The 25,846-nt window shown below is 44.5% G+C and overlaps 1 protein-coding gene across 13 annotated transcripts in view; it reads left to right on the top strand.

Moving 5' to 3' along the window:
- FYN (FYN proto-oncogene, Src family tyrosine kinase) overlaps positions 1–25,846 on the top strand; it is a 214,832-nt gene that overhangs the window by 155,542 nt on the left and 33,444 nt on the right. For 11 of the 13 annotated variants that reach the window (XM_060616416.3, XM_060616411.3, XM_060616417.3 and 8 more), the window contains 7 exons: positions 960–1,217; positions 5,128–5,224; positions 14,532–14,630; positions 17,366–17,469; positions 18,456–18,605; positions 21,192–21,356; positions 24,409–24,588. In XM_060616416.3, the coding sequence (XP_060472399.1) occupies positions 971–1,217; positions 5,128–5,224; positions 14,532–14,630; positions 17,366–17,469; positions 18,456–18,605; positions 21,192–21,356; positions 24,409–24,588 (1,042 nt within the window). In that variant the 5' untranslated portion in view covers positions 960–970. Of the gene's footprint in view, positions 1–959; positions 1,218–5,127; positions 5,225–14,531; positions 14,631–17,365; positions 17,470–18,455; positions 18,606–21,191; positions 21,357–21,776; positions 21,933–24,408; positions 24,589–25,846 lie in introns of all 13 variants that reach the window. The other 2 variants (XM_060616422.3, XM_060616423.3) reach the window with 2 other exon arrangements.

Below are 25,846 nucleotides of genomic sequence, written 5' to 3'. Positions count from 1 at the left end.
GAAATGGAACCTTTAAGGAACTGAGAAGTTTGGCATGTTTAGATAGTAGGGCATGAGACAGGGAGAGTAAGAAGTAAAAAGGAAACAAATCAAGTCGCTTCTCAGGATTCTGACTTGAGCAAGTCAGTCACTGGTGGTGTGTGTCTGAGATGAGCACAGGAGAAGTAGATTTGGAGGAGTGTGGGATAACAGCAACTTGAGTTTTTAATCTACCACTAACTCTCAAACATGGGATTGATTTTTTTTAATATTTGAAAGATGTCAAAAGCTAATGGAAATTGGAAAAGTTAATTAGCAGCTGTAAATGATTTTGTTACTGTAGGCTATGATGACATCCTGCAAATATACTCGGACCTCTTAGTTACTGCCAATTTTCTTTTTCATCCGGCAACTATTTCCTAATTTTGATACATATCACTCTTCCTGCTTAAAATTTACCGTGTGTGTCTCAAGAATGGGTACCCGTGAGGGAAGAGGTATGATGAGCTATTGTAGGAGCTGTGTTCTGGCTCTCCCAGCACTCCTCCCCGTTCTTCCTTAGATTTTTTTTGGGGGCCATGATATAGGTTTTCATTCTAATATCGCACAAGCCCACTTTATAGAGTGTACATTATTCTTTTAGGTGACTAAAGAAAAGCATAAGAAGTAGTATTAGATTATCTTTAGGCAGGTATGTAGTGTTACAGAATTTTAAGGGGTGTAGACCTCATTTGAGGGAGTTGCTGCCTCGTGACCATACTCTGGGTGGATCCCATCACCCAGAGCACATGGGGAACAAATGTGGTTGTCAGGGGCACCGAGATTGCTTCTAACCATAAAGTCTAGCCGCTGCTTTTCTTCTTGTCCCTTACAGGCCTGAAGCATCCAGGGATGAGCCTTATAAATGATTCCTCTTTAATGCAACCACCCAGCAACTAAGGAGCATCCAAGTTCACATGCCTCCTTTTTGTTTCCGGCAGGAATTTAGATAATGGGCTGTGTGCAATGTAAGGATAAAGAAGCAACAAAACTGACAGAGGAGAGGGATGGCAGCCTGAACCAGAGCTCCGGGTACCGCTATGGCACAGACCCCACTCCTCAGCACTACCCCAGCTTCGGCGTGACCTCCATCCCCAACTACAACAACTTCCATGCAGCCGGGGGCCAAGGACTCACTGTCTTTGGGGGTGTGAACTCTTCATCTCACACTGGGACCTTGCGTACCAGGGGAGGAACGGGTAAGAATCGAGCTGTTCTTAATTCTTTTGACAATTGAACATCTGTGTTCCCGTCAGCTCCCTTTGACTAAGGACTTAGCGTTAAGTTTTTCATCAGACTCCACCCACCTGCTGCCAGATGAGGGGCTGGAAAACAGGAAAAAAAACGAAAACAAAAAACACACAAAGAACATAAGGCTTGATGGACAAATGAAAATGCTGGCCACAGTGGTGTGAGGTGACCCCCAAGGTGCTGCTCTGTGCAGATCCTGCATGGGTTAGGAGGTACAGCTTCCACTGAGGTACTGTCTGCCAACCAGTGGTCTCAAGCTTGGCTGGCTGACTCGGAATGACGAGCAGCTTTTCAAAATACTGAGTCCCAGCCAAGATCTTTTGAATCAGAAGCTCCAGGACTAGATCTGAGTGTGTATTTTGAGTTCTCCAGATATCAATGCACTCCTTCCTCCCAAAGCCCAGTTAGGAGCCACTTTGCATGGGTAGAACCTTCTCCCTCATCTTCCTGATCGTCAGCCTGCCTGTCACCTCCCAGCTAGTGGGAACATTTGGCAGCATTAGTTTTTGGCCATTCATCTTCGTTAATTCTTTCTGACCTTCCCACCACCTTCCATATGACTGAGTTTACCAACCCTCAATTGTATCATGTATCTTGGGGCGCCAAATCTTGGGGCTCCTGGGTGGCTCAGTCAGTTGAGCATCCAACTCTTGATTTTGGCTCAGGTCATGATCCCAGGGCCGTGGGATCAAGCCCTGCATCAGGCTCTGTGCTTGAAATTCTCTCTCTGTCTCTCTGTCTCTGCCCCCTCCCCTGCTTGCGTGCTCTCTCTCTCTCTCTCTCAAACTAAAAAAAAAAAAATTTTTAAATAAAATTTTATGTATCCTTAAGAGATCCTTTTCATTTTTTTTTTTTTTAAGTTTCCTTCTCTTTCCCACCACAAGACTCTGTTTTACTGCCATGTACATTTGCTGACTTAGCTAATACTTTGTAAAATGTCTGGCATACGTTCTCAGACATATGTTTTGCAAAATATTTGCAAGTTATCTCATGCATCCTTAGCCTTCCAAATCTTCTCCCAGCATGTGAATCATGGTAACTAGATATTAGACATTATTCTAAAATTGTTCTGTTTATTGCAAAAGTTTAAGGAGATATACATCAACCATTATGCTTTTGGCTTATTTGGGAAGCGATGTCTTACATAAGGACCCACTGTGCCTTTTTACCTGGGGAGTTGGCACTACTGAGGCATTAGCAGGGATTTTTTTTTTTTCCTCTGCATGCAACAAGGCAGTGTAGTTATATCCAGGGGACCTGACCCAGAGCCTTGGGCATTATATCATTGTGTTGTAAGGGATCCAGCTTTCTTTTAAGGTAGGCTTTGCATGAGTGAATCAATGTTAGCACACTCACCCATCCTTCCTACCTTCCCGGAAGGTACCTGGAAAGAAGGGAGGAAGGAAAGAGGCATTCTATGGAAGTCTGTCTCTGAGGATGCAGGAGCAAAAAAAAAAGGGGGCGGGGGCCAAAAATGCACCAACACACACTTCCTGTGCCTTCTGAGTTCTTTGCCAACCAGACTGAATTCTTCTGACGCAGACATTGACCTTGTTCATTCATGAATGCTGGGTACGAATCTGTGTGCCTGCAGGTATCATTCATAAAGTCACTGGAGGGGATACTTGGCATTAAACATGGGAGTCTATACTATTGTCAGGGACAATATATATAACAGACCACCTTATAAAATTTCAAAGTTCAAACATGGCACTCCCAAATGTTGGTAGATTTTTCTGCCTTGTATTATTATTTTTTTTTTTTAGTTTATTTTATTTTGAGAGAGGGGAGGAGCAGAAGGAGGGAGGGACAGAATCCCAAGCAGGCTCCGCACTATCGGTCAGGAGCCCAACGTGGGGCTCTGGGGCTCGAACTCATGAACCATGAGATCATGACCTGAGCCAAATTAAGAGTCGGACACTCAACCTAACTGAGCCACCCAGCTTCCCACCACCACACCCCACCACCTTGTATTATTTGGCTTTCTTACATGTGCAGGTCTGTCTCTCCACCACTGCTTTTAGTGCTTTAATGTCTGTGTGCCCCGGTGACCTCCTTTGACTCTCCGCTCCACCCTTAGAAGATGAAAGTCCCAGTGAGAATTTGCAGGCTGATGCAGGGAGAGAGAGGGAGAATGGAAGTATCCATCCTCATGTGCCTTGTCTTCCACACAATGGAGCTTGGGTTTGTTTTCAAATTATGTAACAAAAGGAATCTGTTAGCGGAGTGTTCAGTGAGAACAGGCATGACCTACAGGCTTCCACTTCTTTGTTTTAAGCCAGTCGTCTCTTCCAACCTTTCAAAGAAATCTAAAGTTGCCAAACGAGCCCTGCGGCTGTGCATGGTCAGACCTTCTGAATACCAGTTCTCCTGGGAAACCCCACTTGGGATGAGGTGGAAAGACAAGCCCCCACCTCCTTCTCTGGTTTTTGAGTGGTCCCACAGGCACATCTGTTCCCTTGGAACTACGGACACAGCAAAATGGCAGCTTGGTGAAGAATGGAATCCATGTTGTGCATTCTTTAGACCATATCAGGTACTTTGAAGTGTGTGGGCAGCAAAGAGACCAAAGAACAGAGAAATGGGATGTATTAGTTAACGATTGCTGCGTATTACCACAAACTTAGCAGCTTTAAAACAATACATATTTACGGTCTCACAATTCCTGTGGCTCAGAAATCCAGGAATGACTTAACTGGGTCCTCTATTTCAGAATCTCTCACCAGCTGCGATCAAGGTGTGTTGGCTGGGCTTTAGTCATCTCACAGTCCAACTAAGAAGGATCTGCTGCCAAGCTCATGTGGTATTGGCAGGACTCAGTTCCTCGTTGGCTGTTGGCCAGAGGCCACCCTCAGTTCTTTGTCGTGTGTGCCTCTCCGACATGGCAGCTTGCTTCATCAAAGTGCTCAAGCCAAAATGGCAGTTCAGAGAGTGGCTAGAAGACAGAAGTCACAATCTTTGGAAGCCTAATCACCTGTGGGACGTCCCATCACCTTTGCCATGTTCTCTCGGTTAGAAGCAAGTCACTAGGTTCTTCCGCACTCAAGGCAGGGGGATGACACAAGGCCATGAATACCAGGAGGCGGGAATCACTGAGGATGCTATCTTAGAATTCTGCTTACTATGTGAAGGAGGTCCTAGGCCAAATGGGATGCTGGCCATTTCTTACTATTGATAGCAGACTTCTGCAAAGCAGAAAAGGCCTCTGTGGGGAGTCCACCAGATGAGAAGACCTAGGGCGGGCATGAGGAAGGGTAAGTATTATAGGTCAATGCAAGGATAGGCAAATTTGTGATAGGAGAGAGGGAGTCCCCAGAGCAATAGCAGATACCAAGAGCAAGAAGACATCCTCTAACTGGGGTGAACATTTCTGGAGAGGGTCTTCTCAATCCCAGGCTGAGGAAGGAGTTTCCTATCTCATTCTGTATTACTGTTACACCATGGGAAAAGAGTGATCTGTTCCTGGGCTCCTGAGAGGAGGAGAATTTGTGTCAGATAAAAGGTGTCTGGAACTACTGCAGACCTCTGCAAATGTGAACCATACCACCCCTGCTGCCCCTTCGCCGTGGACATGACATTAATGTGTGTCTTTTCCCGAGGACTCATTCAGAGGCGCATAGAGAAAAGTGCACCTTCAACTCTAGGTTTTAGTCGGATCGAGTAATGCTTCCCCTACAAAGACCAAGGCATACATTCAGCCCGCAACTCTGGTTTCACACATGAATTACATCACCGCATCCTGTTATCAGTGCCGATTAGATGTAGGTTTTGAGAATGAGACTTCAGTAAAGATTTAATTTCTTGGAATTACTTTCCCCTTGTGTAATAATCTCTCCCCTTTTGATTTCGTGTTGTCAGGAGTGACCCTGTTTGTAGCCCTTTATGACTATGAAGCACGGACGGAAGATGACCTGAGTTTTCACAAAGGAGAAAAATTCCAAATATTGAACAGCTCGTAAGTTTGGAGAGGGAAGGGGAAATATGCGTGTCTTTCAGTTGGGAAGGAATACTTGTGTTACCAGTCTGTGCCTTTTCAGTACCCGAAATGCTAAAAGAGCACTTGCTAAATTCATTGATTAGTGGCAATGTAACTTAAGAAACAAAGGGTAGACAAACCAGGACAGTATTTTATGGTTCTGGGGTCCAAGGAGCTTTTTGGAGGATACCGTAGTAGCAGAGTTGGTGTTTGGGGTTTCAAGGTTGGCCAAGATCCAGTATCGCCCTCTACAGAGCTGCATCCTCACATGATTGGCACAAAGCTTGGCTGGCCGTTCGCATTACCCTCTCTCTGCCTTGAGGGTTTTTTGGTTTTTGGTTTTTGGGTTTTTTTTTTTTTTTTTTTTTTGCATCTTACAAGTTGCACTAGCCGAGCCCTCACTCACGGCTGGCAACAAGTCCCTTCTGTTTTCAAAACTGCTAAATGCTCCGATTGGAGAAGCCTGTGGAGGCGTCTCCCCATAGTGAAAATTTGCGAGTGACTGAAATCTTTGTGAGATGGGAAGGAGAAGCTATTTCGCCCACTTGTGAATGGCTGCAATGTGTGCATTTTAAATGTGACCAGTAAGAGCAATAGTTAAACAGACAGTGGGGAAATGTCAAGGGGAAGAGTCACTCACTTTTCAAATTCTACATTTAATACTTCCACTAAGAAGAGTAACTGTAGGTCTATGTGGCATCATATATAGGGAAACATATTTCCCTGTACTTTTTATGTTTAATGTTTATTTTGAGTGAGGGGAGGGACAGAGAGAGAGGGAGACAGAATCTGGAGCAGGCTCCAGGCTCTGAGCTGTCAGCACAGAGCCCGACACAGGGCTCAAACCCACAAACTGTGAGATCATGACCTGAGCCGAAGTCAGACGCTTAACCGACTGAGCCACCCAGGCTCCCTTTCCCTGTAGTTTTTCAATATTGCCTCTATTAGGTTAAGGCAGTGTGCCTGCCAGAAAACTTCAGGCTTCAAAGAAAATGGTGGTGTGGTGGTGGGGGTGCCTGGCTGGCACAGTCAGTAGAGCGTGCGACTCGATCTTGGGGTGGTGAGTTCGAGCCCCACATTGGGCATAGAGTTTACTTTAAAATAAATAAATAGATAGATCGATAGGAGAATGAGAAAAAGGTAGCGTGCCTCAGCAAGTCACTGTACCTCAAGTTTTCCTTGTGAGTGCTCCCAAGTGACTGGGGAAGATCGCCACTCCAGGGATGAGGGCCCACCAGCACGTTCTCCTGTGTCGCCAGGGCCACATGCTCTGGACTCTGTCCCCTGAGCAAACGGTGACTGCAGAAGGATCGGCATGCCTGGCTCTTTGTCTTTCCTGAGAGTTCGAGCAAAAGGAGCGGGAGGTGGGCCAGTGCATCCATGTCCCAGAAGAGAGAAGCGGTCCTTGTAACAGGAAATTTCCTCAGGCGTCAAAACCGCCCCAACTCTCAGAATTCGCCACCCTTCAAGGGCAGGAGCTGGATCCTTCCCACTGGGGGCCCGGTAACTCTTCCGGACATGAGAAGACAGGGTCTATATAGTAGCCACGGGTTGTTGGGGTTTCTTTTAATTATCATTTGTATTGTCATCATTAATGGGTGTGGGTAGGTTTTTGTTTTTTTAAACTATTCCAATACATGCAGAAAATTCCACATAGTGGAAGTGTGTGTGGTAGTGGTCACGCAACAATGTGAATGTCCTTGGTGCTGCTCAATTTCACACTTAAAAATGGCGGAAATGGTAAATTTTGCTATGCATGTTTTACCACAGTGTTTTAAAAGCGTATAGTTTGCTGTGTTTTCGCAAACTGTATGTGCCTGTGCAGCCACCGCCCAGTTCAAGAAGAACATTACCTGCCCCCTGCAAGCCCCGCCCCCCTCATAGCCACAGGAATTTTTTTTAAATAGCCCACAGTTGCCATCTGTTGAAGGCTCCTGTGTGCCAGCCATGAGCAGTTGTCTGAGCTGTGTCTCACGGTCCTCGTTTGACACACGAGGAGCCGGGGGGCTCAAGTCTGGGAGTTGCCCAGGTGCACAGCGGAGCGAGCAGGCGGCTGAGCCAGGGGTGACATGTGGCGATGGCATCCTGAGTACAGTGTCAGGTTTGGTCGTGGAAAGGCCCAGAGACGCCGCTCAGAGGGGACCGAACCTTTCAAGATACATGAAGGTTGGGAAGGCTGGCTGCGAGGTGGGGAGAAGGGAATTTGGCTTTGATCTCTTCCGATTTATAGGAGGATTCCTCATTGCTAGTTGGATTCTCAGATGAAGCCTTCTTGTCAGAGTCTACTTAGTGTGAATTCTGAAATACCCACCACTTCCCGTCCCCATTCTGTGTAATGTTCCCTCAGTCCCGAAGTTGGCCAGAACTGTTAACCAACCTGTAAAAGGTGAGAACTAAGGAGGAGTAGGCAGGACCACGCACAGCTCTTCCTCTGCAGGTTTTCTCCACACTGCAAGGGGATCTGTGCATCAGATACATAGGCCACTTGCACAGCCGGTCCTTGCCAAAGTCACATTCATGGTTTCTTCCTTTGTTAACCTGGATAGGATCTACAGTGGCATTCAGTTAAAATTTTGGAGAAACATTCCAAGAAAATCCAATCTATCTCAATCAGTATTTTACGATTTGCACGCATGGCCTTTAGTGTTTACGGGTTCGAGCCTCTGGCCCTGTTTTCTTAGAAGAAAGTATTGCAAAGATTTTTTTTTTCCCTTTAATGTTCTTCCTTCTTGCCGGTGGAATTCCTCAACCTACATGCCATTTAAATGCCCTTTTTCAAGGTTATGGGGGAAAAGATAAGGTTCTTATAACAAATGCAGTATCTTGAAGTCAAGGGTAATAACCGGGAAGGGGAAATCATGAAGGACAAACAAAGCAATAATACAGAACCAGATGGCTTGCGTCTCCTTCCCCCTCCGCCAGCCTCTCCCAGCCTTTGGCTGTCGTCCGTTGAGAGAGGAGGGGGATGGCACCCCGTTCTCCCTGGGGCAGCTGCCACACCTAGCGTGTGTGCCCTCCCACTCCTTCCCCTGTCAGGGGGCAGAAACGGGAGACGGCAGGAGTGGTCTTTGGGTTTTCAAGTGCATGAACGGTCGTGTGCATGTGCACAGAGCCGGCGGCGCTGCTGCCCAGCGTCGGGGCCTCGAGTGCATGAACGCGCATGTGCACAGAGCCGTCGCTGCTGCCCGGCGTGGGGGCCTCGAGTGCATGAACGCGCGTGTGCATATAGCCAGCGGAGCTGCTGCCCAGCGTCGGGGCCTCGAGTGCATGAACGCGCATGTGCACAGAGCCGGCGGCGCTGCTGCCCGGCGTGGGGGCCTCGAGTGCATGAACGCGCGTGTGCATATAGCCGGCGGAGCTGCTGCCCAGCGTCGGGGCCTCGAGTGCATGAACGCGCATGTGCACAGAGCCGGCGGCGCTGCTGCCGGGCGTGGGGGCCTCGAGTGCATGAATGCGCTGGTGCGTGTGTGTGTGCACAGAGCCGGCGGCGCTGCTGCCCAGCGTCGGGCCTTGAGTGCATGAATGCGCGTGTGCGTGTGCACAGAGCCGGCAGCGCTGCTGCCCAGCATCGGGGCCTCGAGTGCATGAACGCGCGTGTGCACAGAGCCGGCGGCGCTGCTGCCTGGCGTGGGGGCCTCGAGTGCATGAACGCGCGCGCGCGTGTGTGTGTGTGCACACAGAGCCGGCGGCGCTGCTGCCCAGCATGGGGGCCTCGAGTGCATGAATGCGCGTGTGCGTGTGTGTGTGTGCACAGAGCCGGCGGCGCTGCTGCCCAGAGCCGGGGCCTCGAGTGCATGAATGCGCGTGTGCACATGAATGCGGCGCTGCTGCCTGGCGTGGGAGCAAGGGTTCTTCACTGACCTGTTATAGGTGCTCAGTGTAGTGTATTTGGACATGGTTAAACTTGAACCCATTTTCCAAAATGTTTAAATTCTTCTATTTTATACCCCATTTGCACATTTCACAACTAGTGATTTACCAGCTAGAAACAGTGACTCTTTAAAATATAATAAACATGTTACACAGACTGGAATAGTGCCTAGGGTAGTGACTACTTTCTTTTCATCTTGGTAAGGAGAAATCCTGGTTTAGAGCCCTATCAAAGCATGTGATAAAATTGTTATGGATATGCTCTCTGACAGTAAGATGGCAGTAACCAAATTTAGAAAGAATACAGCATTTATAATAGAAATGCTCCCGGGGCGCCTGGGTGGCTCAGTCAGTTAAGCGTCCGACTTCAGCTCAGGTGGTCTTGTGGTCCGTGAGTTCGAGCCCCGCATCAGGCTCTGGGCTGATGGCTCAGAGCCTGGAGCCTGCTTCCAGTTCTGTGTCTCCCTCTCTCTCTGCCCCTCCCCCGTTCATGCTCTGTCTCTCTCTGTCTCAAAAATAAATAAACGTTAAAATAAAAAAAAAAAAAATGCTCCAGAGCTCAACAGATCTAGCCTTACTTCTGTTTGCAAATGCCACTTCCTGGCTGCATCAGGGCTCTAGGCTCTTGGGACCAACAAACCTTATAAGCAATTTTGGGGATTGACAATAGGCTCTATTAATAACTCTTTAAACGGGAGGAATAGGGGCAGCTGTTATAAAAACTCACAAGTTATTCTAGACCAGAGCCCGATAACATTAAAGAAAATCTCACCAACTCTAATGAAATATCTGAACTGTAAGAACTGGGTTTTTTTAAGTGCAGCTTTAATAATGTTAATTACCCACAATAATTCAAGAAATAAAAAGTAGCATAGTAAAGATTCTGTTTTCCTAAATCAAGGTGAATGATTCGTAAAGAGTATTATTTATCGGGACTCCTGGGTGTTCAGTCAGTTAAGCGTCCAACTCTTAGCTCTGGTCATGATCTCACGGTTCATGAGGTCAAGCCCCGAGTCAGGCTTTGCACTGACAGTGAGGAGCCTGCTTGGGATTCTGTCTCTCCCTCTCTCTCTGCCCTTCCCCACTTATGCTCACGCTCGCTCTCTTTCTCTCTCGAAATGAACTTTAAAAAAAATTAAAAGAGTATTATTTATCTATGGGTGAATTGAGCTTCTAGTGTATTAAAAAGATGACTTAGGGGCACCTGGGTGGCTCAGTCAGTTGAGCATCTGACTTCGGCTCAGGTCATTATCTCACGGTTCGTGAGTTTAAGCCCCTATCGGGCTCTGTGCTGACAGCTCAGAGCCTGGAGACTGCTTCAGATTCTGTCTCCCTCCCTCTGCCCCTCCCCAACTCACATTCTGTCTCTCTTAATAAATAAACAAACATTAACCAAAAAAAAAAAAAAAAAGATGATTACTCATTTGCTCAAAAGATTTTTTTGATAGATGCTTTGAGTGTGTACCAGCCTCTCTGGGCAAACCTGTGAGGCTTACTACACAATTCATTGTTTCCTTGTCACCGCATATCTCCTCTGATGGAAAAAGTGACCCTAGATGGCCTAGAAAAAGAGAAAAGGATTTTATCTTTCTCATGAATAACTGAAAATCCCTGTGAGATTAATGGAGTCAATTCAGAGAAAATCATGAATTCCTGATACATGACTTTAGAATGAGCCCATAGTTGGATTCTAATCTGTTCTAAACTATTTAGGTGCCAGCACCAAAATGAGATACTTAATGCTGGCTTTGAAATGGAAATTGTAGTTGACCCTTGGACAAGGAGAGGATTAGGAGCGCCAGCTCCCCCCACTTCATGGGGTCAAAAATCTGCATAGAGGGGCACCTGGGTGGCTTAGTTGGTTAAGCATACCATTCTTGATTTTGGCTCAGGTTATGATGTCACAGTTCACGAGTTCAAGCCCCACATTGCTCTCTGTGCTGACAGTGCAGAGCCTGCTTGGGATTCTCTCTCTCTGCCTATCTGCCCCTCCTCTGCTCACGCGGTCACTTTCTCTCTCTCTCTCTCTCTCTCTCTCTCTCTCTCTCTCTCTCTCTCTCCCTCTCTCTCTCTCCCTCCCTCCCTCCCTCCCTCCCCCTCCCTTCCTCCCTCCCTCCCTCCCTCCCCCTCCCTTCCTCCCTCCCTCCCTCCCTCCCCCTCCCTTCCTCCCTCCCTCCCTCCCTCCCCCCTCCCTCCCCCTCCCTTCCTCCCTCCCTCCCCCTCTATTTTTTTAAAAATTGCATATAACCTTGACTCCCCAAAAACTTAATTTCTAATAGCCTACTGTTGACCGGAAGCCTTACTGATAACATAAACACTCAATTAACATACATTTTATGTTTTATATGTTATATACTGTGTTCTTAGAATATAGTGAGCTAGAGAAAAGAAAATATTAAGAAAATCATAAGGAAGACAGTACATTTACTGTACTGTTTTTATTGGAAAAAAAATCTGCACATAAGTGGACCTGTGCAGTTCAAACCCATGTTGTTCAAGGGTCAACCATACTTGATTCATCCCAGATCGTCTGGATAGGACTGGGCTTGTCCCAGCCTGCAGCAAAATGTATTGGCTTCCTGCCCCAGGTGACATTTCCCTGTACCCCACCATTGATACTAGACTTTCTTCATCTTAATTTAAATCATTTGGGGGTGCCTGGGTGGCTGAGTCAGTTGAGCATCTGTTTGGCTCAGGTCATGATCCCAGGGTCATGGGATTGAGCCCCAAGTCATGCTCTGCACTGACTGTGGAACCTGCTTAAGATTCTCTTTCTCTCTTCCTCTGCTCCTCTTCCCTGCTCAAGAGCACACATGCTTTCTCTCTCTCTCTCTCTCTCTCTCTCTCTCTCTCTCTCTCTCCCTCTCCCTCTCCCTCTCCCTCTCCCTCTCCCTCTCCCTCTCCCTCCCTCCCTCCTTCCCTGTCTCCCTCTCAAATAAGTAAAATGAAAAAAAAAATATTTTTAATTCTATTAGAACTAACTTGATGAAGGTTATCTTGCAGTAAAAGATAAGCTTCTGCCGAAAACTCTTAATTTTTTACCATTTTGGAGCATTTCCCAGGTGTCGGGTGTGGGGGGGTAGAGACAGAAAGAAAGAAAGGAGAAGGTGGGGAGATAGTGGGTATTGTTTTTTTATGATGAAATGTCTCCATCTAGTGGAGTTTTAGAGCAGTGAACATTGTCACCATCTTAGTCTCCAAAGCCATTTCTTTTGCATGTGTTCAGAGGAAAAAAAAAAAATTCTACATATGTTCCTAGATGATATACTTAACAAGTGCATGTATTTCTTTTAGAGGACACAGAAATGAAGCCAATGCAAACTGTTCAAACATTAACATTTTAATTTCATGATTTGAGTCCAAAAGGCAGAGGAATGAAAATAGGGGAGCAGCACAAGAGTAAATTCCACACAATCCGTAAAGATCCAGCTCTTAAGTCGGGTGGTGGATGCACAGGTGTTCATATACACATATATTCTTTGGTATGTGTCAGTTATTTCCTAAGAAAAATCTGGACACAAACTAAATTTAAGATTTATTAATAAAGGACTTCCTAAGGACACCTGGGTGGCTTAGTCAGTTGAGCATTTGACTCTTGTTTTCAGGTCGGGTCATGATCTCCCAGTTTGTGAGTTCGAGCCCCACATTGGGCTCTGCACTGATAATGCAGAGTCTGCTTGAGATTCTCTCTCTCTCCTTCTCTCTCTGCCCCTCCTCTGCACGTTCTCTCTCTCTCTCTCTCAAAAAACATTAGATAGATAGATAGATAGATAGATAGATAGATAGATAGATAGGACTTCCTAGGTATGAGAACAGTTATCTCCTCTTTTGGTTGATTTATCTGTTCACATTTGTTTAATAGGGTGAAAAGCCTCTGACAGCACCCCATTTTCTCATGGGCTATTTTGTGTCACTTGTGCCACCGAACACTCCCCCACAGTCCCACCCAGAGCATATGTGGGCTTGTCACCATTGGCTGCTTTATTACTTGCTGTCTGGGGTGGTTTCTTTCTTCCCTGGCTGAGGGCTTTGACAGAGTCCAGCCACAGTGATTTTAAAAAAAGAAAAAAAAAAGTCCTGGGGTTCCTCTTGCTGCCTCCAAGGACCAAAACAGGAAGGAGAGAAGGCACTGGACCCCTGCCGAAGAGCAGTGTGAGAGGTCTCCGTATGCTCAAGGACAGCAGCATCCTCCCCAGCCCTCGCGTTCCTGGCCACGGGCCGGCGCAGGGTTCTATGGGCACCGTGCATCTTGGGGCTCCAGCCCCACGTGTATGTGTGCAGAGAAGCACACGCTCCACCCCTGCTCTCTGTCACAGATGCAGCGCCATGGGTTCAAGCACATGAACTCTAACCATGTGATGGACCCATGTGTTTTCAGCTGAGAGTGGTGCTTATATAAGCCCCCCCCCCCCATGTCCTCCTGCCCACAGTTCTGGGAGTCCCCACCCCCACCCCAGACCGAGACAGGCGATCGCATGGAACACCAGGCTATATACCATGTGGTGAGACTCAGAATCCCATTCCCTGGCCAGTTTTTGTTCTCTCCTCACACTGTTACACACACAGCTACCCCCAGCCCTCCTCTCCTGCCCACCAGACTCGGGTCAAGTTGATGAAAGAACCTGAGGTTGAAAATTTCTGAACAAGATTTAACCTATTGTCTTTATTCTTCTACCCACTTGCTTGAGAACAAGCAAGACAGGTATTCAGAGGAGGCTTTCATCCCTTACTGGGCCTCCTGACAGGTTTCCGTTCTCAGATGCTCTGCAGCTCTAATGTTTTTCTTTTCTTTTTTGGTGCATCTTGTAACGGCTAACAGAATGATACTAAAGCCAACAAACGGTCTGCTTCTCTCCAGCAGTACCAAAGGATGTTGTTACCTCAGGATGTGAGACGACATAGACGGTTAAATTAGCAGTATTAGCACATGCTTCATTTTCCTTCTAGCTTTGCTGAGATGTAACCGACACGTAACACTGTAAGTTTAAGGTCTACAGTGTGATGGGTGGACGCACGAATATGTTGTGAATGTTTACCACGATAATGCATTCTTCTCTTCACATAATTACCATTTTCTTTTTGTTGTCACAGGGTTTTTCTAAAGTAGCCTGAGGCTGGGTTCCCTTCCCCTCTGTCCAAACTGAGGACGCTTACCAAGCAAAATGCCCCCTCGCCCCAAGAGAGTTCTCTCATGGCCAGGGTCCTACATTGTTAATTGGCAAGTAAAATAAGATATGAGAGACCACACTGGATTCGACTCACACTTGACTCAGAGAGTAACCATGTAACCTTACAAAGAGCTGGGTTGGAGTTTGAAGAAATCAGGCAGTGGAATGAGTAGGAGATACTGAGTCTGTAACTGCAGAACATTGAAATGGTCAACACATTCACTTCCTTTTCTCTTTGTTCTCTGCAGGGAAGGAGATTGGTGGGAAGCCCGCTCCTTGACCACCGGAGAGACTGGTTACATTCCCAGCAATTATGTGGCTCCAGTTGACTCTATCCAGGCAGAAGAGTAGGTTTTGTTGTTTTCACTCAACTACTTGCTTTTAAAAGTTAGTTGTCACAGTAACATGCTACTAACCTTGTGCAGGAGGGAGAAGAAACTCACTAGAGCGATTCAGGGTTGAAAGAAGATAGTGATGCCACATGCCCCAGGCACTGTGCTCTGCGTTTTGCCATATCTGTGTAATACTTGTGCTGTTACTAACTTAATATTTTTCTTTATGATTGTATCTTAAAAACATACTGATTTTGAAAGGGAACTTTGTATCAGAACCCTAAATGAAAGCCCAGTATTAGTTGCCGTAGACAGAAAGTAACCAGAAAACGTGATGAAGTTCTGGCTAGGGCACATATTAGTAATGTGAACCCAAGGTTTTAAGGCTATAGTCTGCTGGAAAATAAAAAAGAGCGAGGGAGAGAGAAAGAATGGGAGTGGGGAGGGAAAGGAAAAGGGGGGCGGGGAGTAAGGGGCAAGGGGGCCAAATAACTATTAAAGATGAGATGGAGATTTTCTTTCTCAATGTAATCAGAAATATTAAAGGAGCACCGAAAAGACTTACCTTCCATGTGCCAGGTAGAAGTGTCTCACATACAGCATGTTCCACAACTCAGGAAGCTCTCGTGATGCATTTCAAATGCTGCTTTCCTTTGAGTTGGGGTCTTGGTTGGTTTCCTTGATAGGAAATCGTGACTAGCAGTTAGTTGGACCAAGGATTTCACTGGCTCCAGTTTTGAAAGTTGCTCAGTAGGCCAAGGGGATTCTAGAAGGGACAACCATTGTTCCTCCTCCTGACCTGTGGGGATTCATGAGCACTTTCAAAAGGGGGAACTATTAGAGTGGCTTGTGTGTGGTTACCCCCATTTCTGAACTGAGGGGAAGAAAACTGGCCCGTGACTCCAAAACTTGGGGACCTGCCCTCCTCCCTGACACCCTGGGGACCTGCCTCTCCTGGTGGTCTTGCCTTAACCAATAAGGGAGTCGAGAAGAGTCAGCCATGAAGCCCAGCCTTTGGCTCTGATATTGCATTTTGCCCTGGATTTGTTTAAGCACTGCAAGGAGGATTAGACGCCACACCCCAGCCAAATCCCCAATTGGATCACTGTCTTGCCTTTAATTCCTTTGTATTTTCTCTAAGAAGATCTGTTTTGTTCCCCACTCTCAAATACTCAGTGGTTCTGCACTCCTTTTTTTCTCCTAGTGAGTGTGTTTTATCATCAAAGAGTAAAGAAATCTGTATTGAATTTTTATTTTAGGGCAGATTTGCAAACATCTTTGTGTTCTTTCAGAATAAAAGGTGCCACTAAAAGGTAGCATTACTTTGGTTTAACTGGGAACATACCCACTATATATTTAAGTTCTATTTATAATGATCAATTTTTAAACTACTTTGTTTTTAAAGAATAAATTAGCGTTTTAAAAAGATAACGCATATGGTTTTACATAGACAATTAATTGCCATTATCTTAAAATGCCATTGTTTTGGTTCAATCCATTGTTCTAACTGTTCTCTCTTCACCACTGCTCGTGTTTATACTGCATTTTAATTGGGTGATTGATGCCAACCCAGAAAGTCATTTCTCATAAATAATTGCTGTAATTCTCTTCATACCATCTAGTGCTAGGTTAGGACTGTCGCACAGTCTGGTGCCTTTAAAAGTCACTGAGGAGCTAACTCGCAGTGTGTCTTTTCTTACGATCGGTGAAGCTCTTTCATTCACAAAAGAATTTGACAGTGAACGCATAATAGCTATGTTCAAGTATAAGGAATTAAAATTTCATTTTAGAAACTGGATTATTTCACAGTTGAATATTCTAAAATTGTTTCTACGCGCAGATTCCAAATGAATGCTTGCGAATTCTTGCAGCACCTCGTGCTGACCCATTTAACTCCCTGCCAAGCCATGGTTAGGGCTGGAGAGTGCAGGGGAAGGTAAATGGTGAATAGCAGAGGTTGTGATACGACTTCACGATGCCTTCCTCATGGCACTGGAGTGTCACTACGGGGAGAGTAGGACACCGTACACCCAGTCATTTCTCAGGACGTGCTCGTTGACTGTGCACAGCGACCTGTTCCTGCAGCGGCACCAAAACACACATGTGCAGATCCCCACCCACCCGCGAGGCAGATCCTTTCACTCACTCACCTAAGTCCTCACCCTGCTGGACAGGAAGAGACTAAAAACTGACATCCACAGTCCACAGCCATCTCAAATTGGGGGTGGTTTTGACAATTGTTTTCAAAGTTGCTGTAGGTACAAAGTGACTGAAAATACTACATCTTTGTTCTGTATCCATTGTGACTGGCTTTTTTTTTTAATGCTTGATTAATGATCTGTGTATAGACTAAGGCTGTGCTTTGTTATTTCCCAGGGGGTGTAATTATGCTCAGAAATCCGGGGTCTCATAGATGTGTGTGGGAAGGGTCTCCTGCAGTTGCCATTTCAAAATGAGGTCTTAGATTTCTCTTCTCATAAATGCAGGTGGCAGTTTTAACACAGACCAGTTCTTGTCACCTCTGAAGGGAAGGAAAGTCACCCACCGTTCAAATCTGACTTTTTTTCTTTGAAGAATGGTAGATGTGGATGAGGGATAGAATCAGGAACAGACTGAAAGGGAGCTAGATGAAGCTAGGAAAAAATATATAGGGGAAGGCTAAGGATGAAATCGGAGGGAAGGGGGGGTTGCTATTCCATTTTTGTAAATGATCATTACAAAATGTTCCCCTCCCTTGATTTCATTTAAAGGTGGTACTTTGGAAAACTTGGCCGAAAAGATGCTGAGCGACAGCTTTTGTCCTTTGGAAACCCGAGAGGTACCTTTCTTATCCGTGAGAGTGAAACCACCAAAGGTAAGATAAGGAGTTGAAGATGTTGGTTGTCATTCAAATCCGTGGATTAGTCAGAGGGGATGAAAGGCTTATCTCTAATGTGCAAGGATTTTTAAATGGCACATACCCTCCCTGCCTCATGAGCGAGTCCGAGTTTCAGTTTTTCCCTCCAGGCTCTAGAACTGCACACGGCTCCGGAAGGACTACAGAGGCTCAAAAGCAAAGCCCTTCTTCCTGAAACAGGGAGCTGGGCAGCTTCACTCCTGCAGGCGCACAAGATCATAGAATTTTCAGCTGTTCTTTAGAATTACGATTTTCTGAATCTCTTAGTTCCCCAGGCGCCAGTCCTACAGGTTGTTTTTGCATTCCTTTTATTTTTTCAAAACTGAGCACTGCTCTTCCTCCAACTGCTGGCCCTTTCATCATTGAAACACTCATTAGAGCCCACAAGAGGAGCCGGGCCAAGGGAAGGGACTTTCTACCTTGATCTACCAGACATGGTTATCTGCTCCCGAGAAAGTGTGGCAAATCAGAAACAGGAGGCTCCCTTGTAGGGAAGCACTCCTTCCACTTCTGTAGCACACGCTGCCCTGCCTCTGTGACACTCCATGGGTGAGGAAGACAAGGAGAGCGCCCCCAGCCTGCGGGGCTGTTGTTCTTCATCCCCTCTCGGGAGAGTTGGGTCTATCCTGTGTTAGGCAACGTGCGGGTGACGGTACTGAAGAGAATATTGTAGGAAAAAATCCAGAAAGCTTTCCTTCTCAAGAGTAAAATCACTTTATTGCTAACATCTTCTGACATTTGCGGGAAAGAGGTGTTTTCTTCTTCTGTTCCTGAGTGGAAGAGAGCGTGTTTGTGTGCACGCACGCACATATGTGTGTGTGTGTGTGTGTGTGTGTGTGTGTCCTCTTGATGATTATTAATCAGAATACTCAAGTGAATGAGACCGAAAAAACGAGTGAGCTCTCAGAATGATTGGAGCTGCTAATGCCTTGCATATTTACCAGGTGCCTATTCACTGTCGATCCGAGATTGGGATGATATGAAAGGAGACCATGTCAAACATTATAAAATTCGCAAACTTGACAATGGTGGATACTATATTACCACCCGGGCCCAGTTTGAAACACTTCAGCAGCTTGTACAACATTACTCAGGTAACCCTAATGCCAACTCGCTACTAACCACTGGGACACTGGAGGGAGTGGGTAGGCACTGAGTAGGGGGTGGGGGGAGAGATACAAGCATACACAAAGGCAGCAGTGACAGTTTTCTTTGCTAGCCACTCAACGTGGGACTTTGCTGCATAGGATCTGTTGATGTTTTTCTATCATAGTTATTATTCCATACGTTTGTCAAAAAATTCTGTAACATTCTTGTTCCCCAGATACAAAGCAGTAGGTTAAATTGTAAAAGTTGTCATCTTTTCTTGTTCCCCTGGAGTCTGTCATCAGAAACCATGACAGGAGAGAGAACAGTGTCTGGGCGGAAACACACGGAGTGTTGGGGGATCGTGTAGGGGACCCCCCAGTTCTCACTCAGTTCTCACAGGAATAGCCACACATGCTTTTCATTCTCATGACCAGAAGAATTTTGCAACCCATCTATCATGTTCTACTGATCCACCAATACTGCTGTTTCCTAACTAGATGTAGACTCTGTGACCCACAGCTCCTCCTAGATCTGTTAGGGCCATTGTGTTAAATTAAACTTGTGAACAGTAAGTGGAACAGCCTCTGTCCTAACACCCATTTGTCACTGTCAGTGTGTTCCTAGAAATATGCACTTATGAGGTGTTTAGGTGTGCAATTGGTACATTCTAGTAAAGATTGTGGTCTTATACACAAGTGTTAAAATGATTTCTTTCTTTCCAAGATTAGCAAGAATACCCTGCTATATGACATACACACACAGGTGGATTTTTATATAGATACACATATACAGGTATATATCTGTATCCCATTAAACCCAGTAGTTTTTTCTGTGACCTATATATGTGTGTTCTTCAGAACAATGACAAAACCCCAAAATAGTGCATGACTTGCTCTATGCACATTCATTTTAAAAAAAGTGTGTGTATAATTTTGTAGCGCCCCCCCCCCCCCAAAAAGCAGTCTTTTGAAAATGGAAATAAGAAATGCCTATTGATTTATCCCAGGCACTAATGAAAAAGTGAGAAAATTAACAACACTTAGCGTACTTGTTGATTAGGGCATTGGATAGCTCTAGTTTACGTGATTCTAATGAAATATTTGGGAGAAATGGAGCAGAATCTCTCCCTGAGCTTAAGTGATGCACTCAAAATGCCTGCATGTGTCAGAATTTTTCAAATGCCAAAATATATTTCATTACAGGCAAACATCAGCAGGATCCCCAGGGTTTGGATCATTTGAAAATATTGTGTTGGAAAGGGCACCTTAATAACATCATAAAGCTGGAAGGAGAGAAGGGATATGAAGAGCAATAGACGTTTTTTAATCTCAAAAAAAATCCATCTCGAGTTAGATTTGTTTTTATATTGGCTTTTCCTCTTCCCCCCTTCCTCTCTCTCACACAATAAAATGCCTTTGCAATATTGACACATAAATAATTTCCTGCCTAAACATCTCAGAACCTGAGTCTACCAAAAAGAAAGGAATAAAAAGAAACTAAGAGCTGGTTCCTAGAGAAAAGAGAGCACTACATGTGGTTTTCCTGGATCCGAGGGGCCTTCAGGGGCTGTGGTGGGGCAGAGGCTCTGCCTCACAAGCCAGGCTTTCTACAGCTTTTGTCACTGCCCTGATTCCTTGTTCTTTGTTACCTTTTCTTACCTGACAGATATTTCACTTGGCATTTAGGCAATTTCCCCCTTACCACTGCTAAAGTGTAAAAGGTATATTCTTTTAAAAAAATAAATAAATAAATGAAGGAAGGAAGGAAAGAAAAGAAAGAGAACAAAAGAAAAAAATCCAAATAACCTATAAGTGATAACTTTTTTCCTTTGTCTTTTTCATAAGAAACAGTTCTTTCACATCCTTGAATTTGTACAGATTTCGGTTTCCTGTCTTTCTGCTTTGAAACCAGATTTCTAAATTATACATTGGAGACTGTTAAAAAGATTTATTTTTAATGGGAAATATCAAAGAAGTGAGAGCATCTGACTGGTAGAATAGAGTCAGTTAAAATGCCAAAGAAATCACTAGAGAAATGTGACCTCTTTTTTTCCCCTGCCAGGTATAATCTTCAGCCCTACTAGTTTATAACAGTCTAAGATTCAAGAGAAAAATCCTGTACTGAAGTTACAATTTTCAATATATCCAGACCAAAGAAAGCCCCTAAACCCTTGACATTAGAGAGGGTTAAGGACAGTCATGCTGACATTCAGTAGTCCAGATGTACCTTTTGAAATCAGCGGAGGTATTTCAGGGTTCCAGAGACATGTTATTAGCACAAGTTGCTGAAAATGTTTTTCTTCCTTAGCGAGTATTAGAAACCAAAGCAGTCATACCTGTACCTGTATATATGTGTAAACTATGCTATACCTGGAGGCATGGAGCAGTCCGCATTGAAAATGTCCTCTGTTCTACCTCCAATGACCATGTTTCAATGTGTGGTGTCTAATCTTCCAAGATGTGTGCAGCTCTCCGCCGACGTAGCACTGTTTTCAGCAACACTGTGCACTCGCTGGGTTTGTGCAACTGTAAGTGTTGTTTCACGTGTTGTGCTTTTCTCTCCCTCTCCTGCCGCTGTCCTCGCTCCATCAGAGAGAGCCGCAGGCCTCTGCTGCCGCCTCGTAGTTCCCTGTCATAAAGGGATGCCAAGGCTTACCGATCTGTCTGTCAAAACCAAAGATGTCTGGGAAATCCCTCGAGAATCCCTGCAGTTGATCAAGAGACTGGGAAATGGGCAGTTTGGGGAAGTATGGATGGGTATGCTGAGACTCAATTATTCTATTACTAGCTTTCTCGTTTGGGAAGTCCCAAACAGCGAAGATGGAAGGTGAAAATAAAGACTTTATGACCAGGAAGAAGGCTTAAGTTACTCATAGTAGAGAATTATACATTTGATTTTGATTTCAAAATTCCAGAATTTCTAGAAGAGAGATAGTGGTCAAGATTGGCAGATGGCTCAAATTATGCCGTTATATGAATCTCAATTCCTAAGCCAGAAAACAGTGCAAGGAATGTTCCAGCTTGCACAAATGCCTTGCCCTTCCTTTACAACTGCAAATGTTTGCCCAGTGAACTCAGTGTTGCCCTAAAGGGTAAGTCACCTTCCATCTTCCCTAGTGCATGCATGATAACGGATTATAAGGATTGTGTTTTCTTTATTAATTCCCTTTCCTGTAGAGAAAGCTGATGGTTTGTGTTTTAACTTAACTGTGATTGCATCAAGTTGTACCCCACAAACTTCTGGATTGGCTAAAGATGCTTGGGAAGTTGCACGTGGTTCATTGTCTCTGGAGAAGAAGCTGGGTCAGGGGTGTTTCGCTGAAGTGTGGCTTGGTAAGGCAGAGGGCACATTTCATTTTGGCTACTTCTCAAGGCCAATTAAAAGGACAGTCTGAACAAACACACACACACAGTCATTGGGACCAAGACACTTAACCTGAAGCTAGACAGACGCAGGCCATCTAGATTTTGAGAATACGGCGATACCTTGCTGTGCTCTTCTATACTTCTTCATATGGTTGGTGAAGCAGATGCACATAGAAGAAACACCAATACAATAAGTGTCTGTTGTTTCCTCTTCCTGAGACATAGGAAGGTAAGATACTACAGATGGGTTACTATAGGGAAAGACCATGGGCTTTTATGCTCAGTGGGCCAGGGTTTGAATCATTACTAGCTGATTAACCATATCCAAGGGGCTCATTTAACCTCCTTGAGCCTCAGTTTCCTCGTCTGTAGAATTGGAATGATACCTACTTCATAGGATTGAGAATCACATAGGACAATATATTTAGAGTCCTTGCACGCAGTTCGTGCTCAGTAGGCACACATACTTCTCTTAATTCGGTTGTCATGTCACTCATTGATGAGGCTGACTGCACTGGGCCCGTCCCACTGCTTTTATAACACCCTTTGGGTCATTTACAGCTTTGCTTGGAGAAAATCCATGGGTTTGGTGCCACCCAAAGACATCTGTCAGTGAGACAGTGTTGGTGCTTATGGAATCTACCTTCTTTCTTAGGTTCAATTAAAAACAATATGGATAGGTACCTGTTTTTACGTTGTAGCTGTAGGTGTGCAGGGGTGGTCAGCATTAAAAGATTGAGAACAGTGAAAGCACTTGGAACAGAGCCTGGCAAAGAATAAATATTACATAGATATGGGTGTAGCGATAAGGTTAGAGATAGACATTCAAACATACACCTATATGTACTGTGTATGTATAAGCTACTATATAATAAGCGCTCTCATTTTTCGAGTCCACATTATTGTGTCTCTCTCCATACTTTAACTCAAGTATCATAAAATATCTTCATGTAGCCTTCCTCTCCCTCATCTGCCCAATTTATAATTGAAGTTGTGGGTGCCAAGGATTTCAATTCAATCATTTATACAATCAGGAAGAATTGGACATTCTACAAAATTTTATTTTCAAATTTTATGATTATCAACTTTAAATCATTATGCCACATTATTAAGAATTTGTTGCCCACTGAGCATAAAACATTATGTCGTGGTAGTTCGGGATCAGGATGGAATGCCAGTGAGAGTAACTGGGTTGTTATTAGAGAGGAAAATCTCTATTTAAAATTTTGGGATGCTAATAGCACTCAAATAGCAAAGACGACTTCCAGATTATCAGATTTTCCATTTATATTTAGTGGTCAGATATTTTATAAGGTTTGAATGAACTCTTTTTTAAGCCACTGTTCTTTCATAACTTAGATGTTTGTAGGCTGCATGTTGTAATCGTATGAACCATGGTTTGAACAGGGTAACAAAAGTTTACAGAAATGTTTAATTCTGAAGTCAATTACATTAAATATAAAAATGAATCTTCATTTAAACCAGCTCTCTTTTCCAAACAGAAAAAGCACGCTCTAACTTAGCAGATTTTTCTGTTTCCCTTAGAGTTTTAATCCGAAGTTGTAGGACTAATAACAGAATACACATAGAACCTGGATTTTTGTTTTTTTAATTTCGCAGCTGAAAGAGATTCAAAAGATAATCCAGTTCTACTCCTATATTCTACAGATGAGGCAACAAATGATCATAAACCAGGCCTGTCTCTGTATCTACTTGACTTTCTCCACCTGTGAAGCCTAAACATTTCTGTTCCCTCTTAGCTGCTGTTTGATTTTTTCAGTCCGATAGAGGCTGTTGCTCTTGTGGCTGACCTGAGGAGTTGTCCTTACCTGGTTGAAGTTTGGGGCAAGTAGACCGTGAGCTTCTTGCCAGTGCCCATTGGCATACTTGTAATCTCACTTATATATCAGCTGTTCAAGGTCTCTGTCAAGTAGCTCACCCACCGCACATGGTAGAAAGTCGAAAGGTAACTTCCAGACTTCCTCGGTGTGTTGCCGTCTTTTTTTAAATGGCACCCTTCATACAACGGAACTATCCTAGTTTCTTCCATGCTTGCTCTACTGTCTAAGGGATAGCGGTGGGATAGCCAGGCCTGTTCTAACCTTTGAACTTTCAGCCTTGTTAAAGAAGCATCCAAAACTTTGGGTACCAATTTGTAATCACATGTGCGAGCTAGAAAAGTAAAGTGGCATATATCAAAATCAGAAAAAAGTTAAAAGAATTAACAAACCGTAACACAGCTATAAGTAAACTCATGTTTCCTGTTGAAGATATTGGACAGAGTCCTTATTACATTCGCTTGTCTTCATTCAACAAAAAAGGATATTAAGTTTTTCTAAGTTAAAATCTAACCTTATGCAAGTAGCTGTTGATTTAAAAGCTTTTTTATTTTCCCATCAAAAGAGGATCCTCGGTTTGACTTAATGTTGTGGGATGTGTGCAGGTACCTGGAATGGAAACACGAAAGTAGCCATAAAGACTCTTAAACCAGGCACAATGTCCCCCGAGTCATTCCTTGAGGAGGCACAGATCATGAAGAAGTTGAAACATGACAAGTTGGTCCAGCTCTACGCAGTGGTGTCCGAGGAGCCCATCTACATTGTCACCGAGTACATGAATAAAGGTCAGGCCCCACCCCGCGGTTGACCCACAGGGGTTATTTCGGGGAGGGAGATGGAGGTGCCTGCCTGCTTTTGTTCTGCTTTCTGCATGAGTCTGGCATTCCTGTCAGGAAGCACAAATCATGTGCTCGTTAATGAAAGCATTGTTAGAACAGACCATGACCTTGAGTTTGCCCCCCAGATCCTTATGAAATGCAACACCTTTTGCACGCTGCACATGTCAGGAGTCCCAGCTCCTCTCCATAATTAAAGCATTCATATTTAATACCCAGGGTGATCTGAAGGGCTATGATCATTTGCTGCTACTTTGAATGCCATGGCTTGTGCTAAATTTCCTTTTTCGGGGCTGAACAGTTAGTATCGGACACTGGTCTCTGGGCTCAGCTTAGTCTCCATCTTCTCAGCGCCTTTTCTTTCCCAGTTCTCTTCTTAAACATCAGATGAAGAAAGACATGCTTTTAAAGAGCCCGTTTTATTTTCATTCTTTCTCTGCCTCTTTCTAATCAAAGCACTATTGCCAAGGATAAGGCCCAGAATCACTTTGTTTTGGAAAAATAGACAAACCAAACAAGAAACGGCCTTAAAAGCCAATGCGTTGTACATCAGGGGGCACCAGCATAATTTTTCCTGTCCATATACTTTCTTTTTAAATACACTTGGAAATTTTTTTCCCTGGCAGATTGTTTGTCCCTTGTATCCAGGGTTATTTGGTAAATAACTTTGTGATTAAAGCATGGAAACAGTCACTGATGACCATCATGAGCCTCCATCCAGCCTCGGCACATGATTGTTTCCGCCCTGGTGTTGGTCCTGAGCTCCCTAGGCTGTTATCACAGTGGCTCTGAAGCTTCAGCTGTTTTGTTTCCGATATCTTCAAGGCCTGGCTGGCCATGATTTAAAAAGGGGAGCTAACTGCCCCACCCTGTATTCCTCAGATATTCTTTCCTTGATTTAAAATCTGTAAATAAGCGAGGCCAATGATTCTCAAACCTTACTGTGTATCAGAATCATTTAGGGGTATTCTTTTTTTTTTTTTTCTTTTTATAGGCTTTAGTCTTTGTTTTTTAATTTCAACTTGTTTTATTTTTTTAAATTTACATCCAAAGTAGCATACAGTGAAACAATGATTTCAGGAGTAGATTCCTTAGTGCCCTTTACCCATTTAGCCCATCCCCCCTCCCACAACCCCTCCAGTGATGCTCAATTTGTTCTCCATATTTATGAGTCTCTTCTGTTTTGTCCCCTCCCTGTTTTTATATT

The sequence above is a fragment of the Panthera onca genome, chromosome B2, assembly GCF_046562875.1.
Source record: "Panthera onca isolate mPanOnc1 chromosome B2, mPanOnc1 haplotype 2, whole genome shotgun sequence".
In the NCBI taxonomy this organism is placed as follows: Eukaryota; Metazoa; Chordata; class Mammalia; order Carnivora; family Felidae; genus Panthera; species Panthera onca.
Note: the sequence above shows the minus strand (reverse complement) of the source record. Positions and strands in the feature narration are given on the sequence as shown.